At 38.6% G+C, this 12114-nt stretch overlaps 2 protein-coding genes across 5 annotated transcripts; one reads left to right on the forward strand and one right to left on the reverse strand.

Annotated features, from left to right (window-relative positions):
* Positions 1-2621: 2621 nt before the first annotated feature.
* Positions 2622-4151, forward strand: LOC133709195 (conserved oligomeric Golgi complex subunit 8-like). Its single transcript, XM_062134858.1, has one exon. The coding sequence runs from the start codon at positions 2622-2624 to the stop codon at positions 4149-4151; it is 1530 nt and encodes a 509-aa protein (XP_061990842.1).
* A 319-nt stretch (positions 4152-4470) lies between these two features.
* On the reverse strand, positions 4471-10541 carry LOC133709425 (histidine kinase 4). 4 transcript variants are annotated; one of them, XM_062135162.1, is made up of 12 exons: positions 10272-10541; positions 9259-9675; positions 8778-9011; positions 8512-8681; positions 8046-8267; positions 7768-7954; positions 7632-7683; positions 7299-7528; positions 6966-7064; positions 6063-6778; positions 5280-5786; positions 4471-5198 (listed from the first exon to the last, which is right to left on the reverse strand). In XM_062135162.1, exons 2-12 carry the CDS (start codon positions 9598-9600, stop codon positions 4949-4951), a joined length of 3009 nt encoding a protein of 1002 aa, XP_061991146.1. In that variant the 5' UTR covers positions 9601-9675; positions 10272-10541; the 3' UTR covers positions 4471-4948. The 4 variants fall into 4 exon arrangements, with proteins under 4 accessions (XP_061991146.1, XP_061991144.1, XP_061991143.1 ...); XM_062135160.1 differs by having other exon boundaries at positions 9259-10049; XM_062135159.1 differs by having other exon boundaries at positions 9802-10541.
* Positions 10542-12114: the final 1573 nt, after the last annotated feature.

Raw genomic sequence — 12114 nt, forward strand, 5'->3', positions numbered from 1 at the left:
AAAAATGGTTTAGATAATTTCTTTTTGAGAAGTTTTATATACATACCCCCAATTCCTTAATGCACACCCCTTATATTTTTTTGTCATCAAACTTCCTTCTATACCCTCCTCATCAATAAATAAATAATAACTAAAAACGGAGAAGAATCCACGAAAATAAAATAAGAATTAAATGCTTTATATATCAAAATATTAATAAAATATAAGTTAAATTTTCTCCTTGTCTTCATGATACAATCGATCTCTCTGCAAGATCATACGTGAACGTCATTGACAAATGAAATAATTATAGTCCACGTGAATAACTAGCAAGCAACCAAATTGGTTGAGACATTAAAAGAGGTTATAAAACCATCAAATATATCTTGCATACATGAATACATCATCAATAATCACTTCGTTTGCCAAACAACTACCATGACTCATTCTTTACCGATTTTAATATTAACCATGACTATATGGATCATGAAAATATTGACATATATGTAATCTTCTAGCGATATACCAACCTCATTGATGTGGGAAAGAAGAAAGGTAATTACTAATTACCTTATTGATATGTGGCCGAATTAATTAGCAATTAATTCCACAATAAGTTAAAAAATTATAGTAAAAGAATGTATTAAATAAAAATTTAAGATACATAGCCAATGAATTTTTTTTTTTGTTTGACCATTTATTTATTTCATGAAGAGGGGCATAGATGAAAGTTTGATTAAAAATTAGACAAAAAAATATAGGGTGTGCATTAAGTAATTGAAGGGTTAAAACTTCTCTTTATTTCTTCCTCAAACTGCAATAAAAAATAAAGAGTAATACAGTTTGTGGTGGTAATTAAATAGCAGTTGGTGATCCATTGCTCACACGTCTAGTAAAAGTCCTCCCATGTTGAGATTAACAGTTTCTTCTCTTTTATTTTTTTTTTCTTTTTTCTTTTTCTCTTGTCCTTTTTTTCAATTTCATATTTTTAATTTACTGTTTTATCCATTATTTATTAAAGTTTATAGTCTTAGAGTTTTAATTAACCAAGGGCAATTGTAGGGTTTTTGAAAATTTAACCTTAAGCCTTATTGGCTTAATATTGCTAGATACTAAATTGCTAGTTGTACAATATTCTATTGAAAAAGGTCAAAGAACTGTTGAAATTGGTCACAAAAGTGGTATAGAATAAGTGAGATATCTTGCATTTGAATAATGAATACTATTATTAAGAGAATATGTGTTGTTAGCCAAGATAAAAAAAGTTTGACAGAAATGATCATAAAAAATTTTAAAAAAATTAAAATTAATTAAATCGTATGGACAATTATAATAGTTATAAACTACTGGACGGATTAATGAACCTGATACTAGAGTTGTACTAAGGAGAAACTCTAGCTAAGAGTTAGTTCCCACGTGATGTTTTTTTTTTTAGGGGAATGGAAGACTGATCTATTGATATAAAATCATACGACCTAACTCGGTCAAGCATGAAGGGTACAAACACCCCTCATATTACAATCATTGCTCAGGTAGTGCACTGACTGCACATAAAAAATGAATACTAGCCTAGACTACTACGCCTTGAACAATAAGAAGCTACAACACAAAAAAATCAGTACATCCGCCTAAGACCCTTATGGTGTACATCAGTACTGATCCATGGGCACATTGTAACGTCCTAAAGAACAAAGTATACAGGGCCAAGACCCACTGCACCCACCAGTAAGAGATGGAGCATTACCTAACAACAAAAAAAGAAATTGGGCCCAAAACACAGCCCAGACCCAAAGGCACTCAAACCCTCGCCAAACTTCCAAGCTGCAGCAGCCACCACGGTTACAAGACTCTAGCCACCGCCACGAGTAGCCGTCGGCCACCATCCACTCCTCCATCATCGCCAGCACGCCGACAAGAGCACCTCCCCGCATGGTTCCGAAGCACCCATCAGATATACGATCCGAAGAAGCCCGTCGAAACCCCGCCTCACACTATCCTGCTAGCTGCCGCCGATCAAGGGAAAGAACACCGGTACCAGCAGGCTGCTCCCTCTAGAATCTCTTAGCGATCAGAAAAAGTAGGACCACCACAAGGCTTGCAAGCTCGTCAGTGTTCGATCCACGCCGCCGCAGCACAGGCTGAGATACGGCCATAAAAAAAGATCCCCGCCCGGCTGCACTCACCACTCACCACTCACCGACCAGGCAAAAGCCTGGCACGGCGCGGGAGCTGCCGGACGAGAGCCTCCAAGCTTACCCAAAAACCCTAGCCGCCCTCTAACTGAGAGAGAGAGAGAGAGAGAGAGAGAGAGAGAGAGAGAGAGAGAGAGAGAGAGAGAGAGAGAGAGAGAGAGAGAGAGGCTATTTATCATGTATTTTGTTCCCACGTGATGTTTATCTAAGATATTACAGATAATTCCAAAGTAGTTTAGATAAGCTTAATCTTTGTACTTGATAATCACAAATGTAATTATATACACTATCTTTTCTCTGCAATAATTGTTTTCTTCCATTATCTTATCTTTTTTATTTTCTAAAAAAAAAATTACAAATCTTCATGTGTGGAGGAATGCTAGTTATTATTTAATCCGAGCAGATGCCCCTCCGAACATCCGAACCCTAACAAAAAGTAATTCTCCCATGATGGAGTCATCTCCGGCGTCTAGTCTCCTCCCTCAACAACACCACGCCTACGTCTCTGAGCTCCTCTCCTTCCCCCTCGCTCGCCTTAACAAGGAACCGGAGCTTCTCCGGCTCCACGAGGACCGAATCCAGAGCCAAATCCAAGACTTGATGGCTGGTAATTACCGAGCATTAGTTCACGCTGCGCATACCTCTTTGTCAGTTCAAGACGAACTATCTTCCATTGACAAGAATCTTAAATCTCTGACGTTGGAGAAGATCCCCGAGTTAACGAATGCATGCACCGAGTTTGTTGACACTTTGGAGAAGAGGAAGAAGATGAACCAAACACAGCACTTACTTGAAATCCCTCAACTAATGGAAACATGTGTGAGGGATGAGAACTATGATGAGGCTCTAGAGTTAGAAGCCTTTGTTCGCAAGCTTTCGACTATGCACCCCAAATTGGCAGTTGTTAGAGATCTGGCTGAACAGGTCAGGAAGATCACTCAATCTCTTGTGTCCCAGCTTCTTCAGAAACTTCGTTCGGATTTCGAGAAACCCGAGGCTGAATACTGCCTCCAGATTGTTGGATATTTACGTAGAGCAGAAGTGTATAGTGAGTATGAACTGCGGTTGCAGTTTTTGAGATGTAGGCAGGCATGGCTTACAGGAATGTTGGAGGATTTGGATGAGAGAAACCCTTACGAGTACCTCAAGGGGATGATTAGTTGTCACAGAAAGCATCTAGTTGATATTGTTAATCAATGTGTGTTGGTAAATTACGATGAAGATGATGGTGGTCTTCTCAATAGTTGGCTTATGCACCAAGTAACCTCACACCTTGAGACTCTCAAAATTCTGCTTCCAAATATAAGCGACGGAGTGTCGCTATCTAATATTCTAGAGGAATCCATGTATTGCGGCATGGTGCTTGGTAGGGTGATTGGGCTAGATTTCAGGGGTATGCTACCACCAATTTTCGAAGAGGCGGTTGTCAACATGTTCTCAAACAATGTGAGTAGAGCAGTTGAAGGTTTTCAGTTGGTTTTGGATTCACATCGTTGGGTTCTACTACCAGCTATAGCAAATAGTAGTGTTGGTGGTGGTGGTAATGATGATGATGACGACGTAATTGAACCTCCGTATTGTCTTATGGATCATCCACCTCTGGCTGTTTTTGTTAATGGAGTGTCTGCGGCGATGAATGAGCTCCGGCCCTGTGCACCCTTAAGTTTGAAGCATGAGCTTTCTAAAGAGTTGATCAAGGGATTGAAGGCTGTTTCCGACAATTTGATGACTTACAATGCAACATCTGGGATACTACTGAGAGAAAACAAAGAGTCTGAACTTTTTCTCTCACTTTGTCAAGCATTCATTGAGATTACTTACCCACATTGTGCCAAGTGCTTTGGTCGCTGTTACCCTGGCGGAGCTGCTTCAGTCATGGATGCTAAGAGTTTATGTGACAGCATTCGCCGCCTAGTGATGACAGTCTCTCCCAGACCAAAACCTCCAATTGGTAATAGAGACGGAAATGAAAACTACTGAGAATGTTGATAGATGGTGTAACAACTGACAGCCCCGATCTATTGTACTTCATTTCCTCTATTGTACGCATGCTCATCACTCAATTAGTTTGGAAATCCCAAAGAAAAAGGGTGACTGCATAGAAACTTAAAAACTTCCCTAATATGTGAACCAGGTAGTTTTTGGTAAATTGCTTCTTTTTTTTATTCTGGGATTAATTAAGCAAATTAGTTTTGATGATTAACTCAGAATTCTGAGATGCTATAATGGAATTGGAACCTTTCAAGTTTTCACTTCTATATGTTAGTTCTACCAATTGAAGTTTCAGACCAGAATCTCATGAAAGAAAAGTTTAATGAGTTATTAGCGTTTCCATTGAATTTGTTGTACACCATCTTCATCTAAGCTTGTTCACAAATATTTCATTCTTGAACATTCAATTTGTTCTACAAGAGTGATACAAATCAGACTCTTCCTCAGACGAAAGATTCCAAGAAGGGTTGCAAAAACATATGATTTACACATTTTGCTCCTCCTTCAATTCTAATCCTATACATACAAGTGGGAAGGGAGGTTTATCTAGAATACATTTGAGTGGATAGTAGATACTAATCAAGTTATAAAGTTGGTTAGAAACGACTGCTCAAACCTGTATTGAATTCAAGGCATTAAGAATTATCAAAACTCTAGGACCAACTGATGCCCTACTCTACAGGAAGCCAGGCCCCAGCACAATATTGAAAACTTGCTGGTGATGCTCGAACAACTAAGAGGCCTGCAGATTTGCAATTTGCAGCTTCTGTGAAGCAAAAGGAGAACTATGACTCTGGTTTAGATTTGAAGAACTTCGCCACGGCTTGATACAGATTCTCTTCCTCAAATGGCTTTGAGACATATCCATCCATACCACATTTTAGGCACTCATCATAAGTGGCATGGATAACATCAGCGGTCATAGCTAATACTGGCAAATGCCACTCACCCTTTCTTGCAACTCCTTCCAATCCACCATTTATCTCCCCATTTGCCTTGCTCTCCATCTGCCGAATTCTACGAGTTGCCTCAAAACTGCAAACAAAAGAAACTTTCAGAAATTTTAAACAAGGAATTTTCAACAATCTAAATACTATACTCGGAATGGAGACATACCCATCCATTTCAGGCATTTGAATATCCATGAAACAAGCATCAAAGTTGTGTGGTATTTGAAGCAAATGCAATGCAGCTTTGCCACTGTCAACACACACTACATCAGCTCTGAACTTTTTTAATGCACCTGCAGCAACTCTTCTGTTTACCATATTGTCATCAACCACCAAGATTTTTTTACCAGAGAGCAGGCTTTGAAGGAAATTAGATCCATTAGGCAGCTCCTTCCCCTGTTGCCTCTTCTTCCCTATGCCAAGCACCTGTTGAAGACATGCAGCTACCATACTAGCCCTCAAAGGTTTCATAATCACGGTATCTGTAAAACCAGCTGCCTTTGCCTTATCAAATTCACCTTCACCGAAATTGGTTGCAAGAAGGATCATCTTAGGCAGCTTATATATATGCCCATTCTGTTTCCATTCCAATTGCTGTATGTTGAGATCACATTCTTCACCAGAAATCCATGCATCCTTTTCTACTAGAATTATATCTGGAGGGACAATATTTCTGCCATATAGAACAAAGTAGTTCGGCCCAATTAGTCAAATTGTACATTTTTCAAGAGTGAACATGCAAACTTATTTTTTAGGTCTTCTAACAATATATTTGGTAGGTTCCATGTCCAACTATTGCATGCAAGTGTTCTCCATATGCATTAAAGATGTTTTTTTGGGTTTACAAAACTTTACTCTCAGAATTCTGAGAGATCTTCTCTTAGTTTGATATGTATTTTATTGTAGTTAATGACAATACCATTAAAAGATTTAGCAAGAGTAAACGTACCCAGATGTCGCAGAACCATTTCTTCCACAAAAAGCAACAGCCATCTTTATGCTACTTACAACTTCTACCAAGATTCCAAGTCTCTTCAAGTGGTATTTTGTTACAGCAGCTCTCACAAGTTTTCCATCAACTAGTATCGATCTCAATCCTCTAAAGTTAGAAGGTAGATCTTCCAACTTAGGTTTTTTCAAGTCACTAACTACATTTTCTTTGCACCTCCCAAAATTAGCCGTGAACGAAAATGTGCTCCCAACATGAGGTCGACTTGTGAAGTTTATCTGACCACCCATCAGTTCAACTAGACACTTACTGATGCTCAAGCCGATACCAGTGCCTCCATAATGTCTAGAGGTTGAACTGTCTGCCTGCATGAAGGGCATAAATACTCGTTCTTGGGCACATAATGGTATACCAATTCCTGTATCTTCCACAGATACCATCAAAGTGATATGTCCAGAAGCCTCATTATTGGCTGCAACATTACTTGAAACATCAGTTCTATGTTCTTCATTAGCAATTAGATGCTTAAAAGTATCCCAACTATTCTGATCATCAGCTGCTTCACATCCACTTAACGTCTTAAACTGACGACCATCAGATGTTTTTACACCTTCATCTGATCCTCCGTTCAAGTAAGTCATTGATTTCCCATTAATCATGGCCTTCGAGGGCTCAGCTAGATGGACTTTGACAAATATATGTCCTCGTTCTGTGAACTGCAACAATTCTTATTATAATGAATATCAAATATGAAAATTAGACAGGCAAGACAACAATGAATGTAATGGTGGAAATTAGCTCAGCAAGTGTAAACCCCAATCAGAACTTTCCAGGGGAAAATTGATTAAGATCTAATGAATATCGTATCTGAGCTGGCAAGTAAAACATGAAAATTCCACTTACTTTAATAGAGTTGCCCACAAGATTTGTAATGATTTGTCTGAATCTCCCGGGATCACCGATAAAAATTTCTGGAACTTTATCGGAAACAAATACTGCAAGCTTCATGTCCCAAGGTATATATCAAAGTAGACCGATTTGCAAAGGGTGAACACCACCACCCATTGAGAAGAAGGAACCGAAAGTTGAAAAATGAAGAAATAGAAATTAGTTGTAATATAACAGTTCATGGTTGACAATTTAAGAACACTAAGAAAATGCGACCATGACAGAAATGAAGCAATCTTGAAAATGCAATAACTCTGAGCTGCTCTTACTGTTGTTATCAGAACGTACCTCTATACCCATATTTCTAGACTTTTCAGAAAATAAAGAAAGGACATCATCTAGTATAGATCGAATGCCAAATGGAACTTGTTCCAGCTCCAACCTTCCAGCTTCAATTTTTGCCCGGTCAAGCACCTCATTTATTAATGCTATCAGTGCCTTTCCACAGGCCTGAGCAGTTTGAGCATAATCCCTCTGGGTTCCACTTAAAGCTGTATCTAGAAGCAAGGCAAGCATTCCTGCAATAATGGGGAATGGTCACTGTAACATTTACAAGAAAGTATTCGCAAATTGATAACATGATACAATAAAATGTATAAAAAGGAAAATCCGTCAACATACCAAGGATTCCATTCATGGGTGTTCGAATTTCATGGGAAACAGTAGCAAGAAACTGGCATAAAAACAAAAGAGATCACGGATCACATACATGGCAATGGGAAATTAAGTACATTTTGGAAAATGTTGAAAATAGTACCTGGGACTTGGCAACATCAGCAGCTTCTGCTCGAACTTTTAATTCTTCCATTTCACGGAAATCATCCTCGACTTTGACAATGTGCATTGCAGCTCCATATAAGATATACCCAACTAATAAACCAATCACAAAGAATAAGAATGCAGTGTTAATTGCTGTCCATGATGTCGGTGCCTTGTGATGATATCTGCTCAGAATAAAAAATTATAAAGCATCAGCATGACAAAACCACTAAAACTTCTCCATCTATTATAAGCTGGTTGAATGGGCGCCCTTACCTACATATCATCTGATGCTTTCTGAAGGGATCCCCAAAATCAAGCTTACTTTCATGCAGAAGAGACGTGTCACCATCTTGATGATATTGGTGACCATACATGATTAGGGGATCAGAAGATTTTGTGACATCATATACATAAACCATAATGGCCTGATTCCCAGCAAGTTGCCCAAGTAAATTCTCTACAAGGGACTCAACATCAAAGGCTCCACCAAGGTACCTGCATTCAATCATATTACAATTTAAACACACACATCTACAGCTTCCAGATAATATGTGCAAAAACTTGAAAATGAGAAGGGAAATACTTCTTTCTACTTGGGCCACAAAACATCATAATGGGTGAAACTATAGCATATACTTAGGTAACACAAAAGTTCTGATTGCATTTTATTTTGAAACAGGCATCGAAATACTAGTCATGCTGCAATGACAATGGCAATGGAAGTGATGAGCTAAATTACCCGGAAGCTGCTTTTATGCGCTCCTCCACAGTTGGGTTTGGAGAGAGCTTGGATTTGTAAACAGGGAAAGTCAGCACAACACCAAGATGATGTGAACCGAGCAGCCTGAATGGACTGGTCAGAACTGCTTTTCCAGTAGCCCTAGCCCTTAAAATGTTTTCTCTGTCCTCCTGCACCATGCATTGAAAAACATAGAGGTCAAATGAAACACCAAACTCATGTTCTAATAAAAACCAAAGTAATGTTCACACCATCCAGATGATTACCTCCCCAGACATCATGTCAATTGACTCAATGTAAGAGACGGTTTCCTGCGAGAAAATTACAGGTGCATACTCATCTCGGATGGGTGAGGGCTCCCTCTCCATCGTCTTTATCATCCAGCCATTTTGCCTTTCGAAACTTTCCCTCTCCGAATTAACAACTCTTTGTGCATAGGCCACCCCACTTAATAGAGGCCTCTCGAAGGCAGTTCTGGCTGTGTATTCTGCAAAAGTTTCCTGCATTTTTTGCAAACACAGAAACCCAATCAAAAATTGCACAGCTGAAACCATAGAGCCACATTGAATCATCTTAGCTTCCTCAAAATCAGTAAAAAGAAAAATCATTGGGAACTTTGACATTTGGTCACTAACTCATTTTTCCCCTTTCCTTCCCTAATTTGATAGCAAAACAAACACATCCCCAACAATCTTGACCGAAAAAAAAAAGGCCCCAACAAGCTATGATCAAAGTTCAAGCACATACCTGATCAATTGCTGATGGGTTCTTGAGGTAATGAAATGTTGAAACAAGGATGGCCAGGGCATGCACATGATTAACACTAACATTGAACTGATCTTGCAACATTCTTGCTCTCTGATCACACATGCTACTAAGCACTTCCACCCTTCTCACTTTGTTATCAGCATCCATGTAATTGTAGATTGACAAGCTCAAATATGCCATCACCAGAATCCAAAGCATCAAAAGCTTTGGGAACCAAGCTCTGTAGGCCTGAATAAAAGTGAAGCCCTTTTTGGCCCCCATTTGCTCATTCAGCCTCACAGCCACAGAGTGGTGGCTCTGCATCTTCAAATTCCCACCCATCACCACAAATTCAACTACCTCTTTGCTTCTTCTTCTTCTTCTTCTTCTTCTTGTTTCCTCTTCACCCACCTCATCCTAAGCCAAAACAGAACCCCAAAAATGAGCCAAGCCAACTTCCTCAAAGTAGCTAAATTTCAGAAACTTTTTCCTCATGTAGAAAAGGAAAAAGGTAGTACTAAACTCCAAGTAAATTATCATTACAGCATTGTTTTGCGTGATTCAAACACCGCAAAGCAGAAGCAACCAAAAATATGACCAAATAGCTCCTTCTGTGGAATGTAGACTTCACTGAAAACCCACTAAAAGAGACAGAAACCCAGAACTCGAAAAGAAGAATTCTCAATTCTCAGAGACAAAGCATGGCTCTCAAAAGATGGGGAAGGAAAAAACTAGAGCTCAAACTCCAAAGCAAGTCCTGTCAATTATCTCTGGAAATTGTCTGTCTCAGGCTGTGAATGTTAAACAAAGAAGAAAAAGGCTTTTTAGGATTATAAAAAACACAAGGAACTCTAATCATGTCCTGACAAAGAAGGAGCACGTTCACTGTTTCTATTCCATTTAATAATGGAAGCCTGAGATTGACCCGAGAAACACACACAGCTAAGCTAAGCTAAGCACACACCCAGAATCAAAAAAGAGGAACTGGGGTTGTTGAAAGACTCCATCTTTACCTGTCCAGTTATAGAAAGGCGTTGGCTTTGGACTTTGGTTAGGAAATACAGAGTTAAACAATGAATGTGGAATAGTAGAGAGCGAGAGAGAGAGAGTACGAGTTTTTGGTCGTCTTGATCTGAGTCTTGTGTTTTCTCTTGGGTTTTTCAGCAGTGTGTAAAACTAGTTTTGACGACTTTTTTTATGCCTTTGCTTTTTAAAGCAAACTGAATCGAATTTTGTGGATTTTCAGAGATACGCTCTTGTCTCCCTTCTTCCTTGTCCACGTTATAAACTAATGCTCTTTCTCTCTCTACACTCTGTCTTCTTCCTTATTATAATTGCATCTCACACCACTCTCTGTCTCCTCCAACTTTCTCTCTCTGGTTTTTTGGGGTGACACTTTTGTGAACTACTCTCCATTGACGCCGATAGTCCAAACTCCAAAGTTGGGAAATTCAACAGTGAAAGATTTTTCATAGGTGGTCCTCCTGTCTGTGACCTTCAAAAAGGAAAAAGATAAAGGTACCCCCAAATGGGTTACGTTTTTTTTGAGTTGTTTAACATGTATCATGTATGTAGAGGCTAGGGGAAAAAAGATTTTGGAAAGAAGGTGAATTGCCCCCCTTTTTCACTTGAAAAACCAGAATCTGATGGGATGGCTGGCCTTTCTGGTTTCCTTTTGCATCCTAATAAATATTTGGTCTTTTTTATGTTTACATTTTTAAGAGAATTCGACCGAAATGTATTAAAATCAAGAAAAATATAAATAAATATCGCTATACATAACATATCGTTAAAATTATGATATAAACAGTTACCTACTGATTACGTTCACTTTGTTCAACTGTCGCCGAAAAGAACAGATTTATAAACCAACTGTTATCTAATAATGCTTTTTCCATTTTAATAAAAGAGGGTGATGTGCTTGGGACTTATAGAACGCAATTGGTGGAAGTGGAAGCCCAGAAATCGCAATCACAAATCTTTGGGATAATGACATTGCCACAGGACCAGATCTCATTCCCTTCTAAATCAACTTAAACCCAGGAACTTCTTGCGTTGAATTCCAGAAATACCCTTCTATTTTCTAAGGCCTAATATAATTTTCCGTTGTTTTTTTACTTTTCTTCATCACATTCATACATGTGCGTATCAAATAATGCTCTGTGCTGAAGCCTGGAAAAATTATGGTCTACTTTTGGGAGTGATAAAGAGAAAAGACAAATACCTTTCATCTATAATTTAATCGCTGAAAAACAAAAAAGTAAATTATAGATGGCTCTTCCAATATGCCAATGGCTAAAGCTAAAGCAAAAGCACAAATGGAAGGAAACGTGAATATTCACGTAATTGTGTAGCTAACAGTTCTTCAATGGACAAAGTCGTCAATCATTAATGAGAATTTTGATGAATGCGAAGTTGTGTTTCAATTTCTTTGATATATGTAACTCACCCTTCATAACTGTTTAACGTGTATTTCACGTTGTTGTATATTTACGACTAAAATAAGTAAATATGTTTAATCGCTATACTAAATTGAAATTTAATAGAGACCGATAGCTTAAAAGACGCCGTAGTAGCTTAAGTAACCATAAACTACCAACCAAACCAACAACGTGAAGCATTGCAGATATAACAAAAGTGGTTCAATTCCATGTCTGCTTTGATTAGGCTAAACAGGAGTAATGACACACTAAAATAGCGGTTGATGTTGGTGTGTTTGGGAGGAAGAGAAGGGATGATATCTTTTGATGGAATAAGTGGAAGATTTCATGGGGACCATTTTCACTTGCACCATATAGCTAATTAGCTAGGCACATCACACTACATAGCAAAAGCCAAAAGCTAGTAGCATGCATG

The sequence above is a fragment of the Rosa rugosa genome, chromosome 5, assembly GCF_958449725.1.
Source record: "Rosa rugosa chromosome 5, drRosRugo1.1, whole genome shotgun sequence".
Classification (NCBI taxonomy): Eukaryota; Viridiplantae; Streptophyta; class Magnoliopsida; order Rosales; family Rosaceae; genus Rosa; species Rosa rugosa.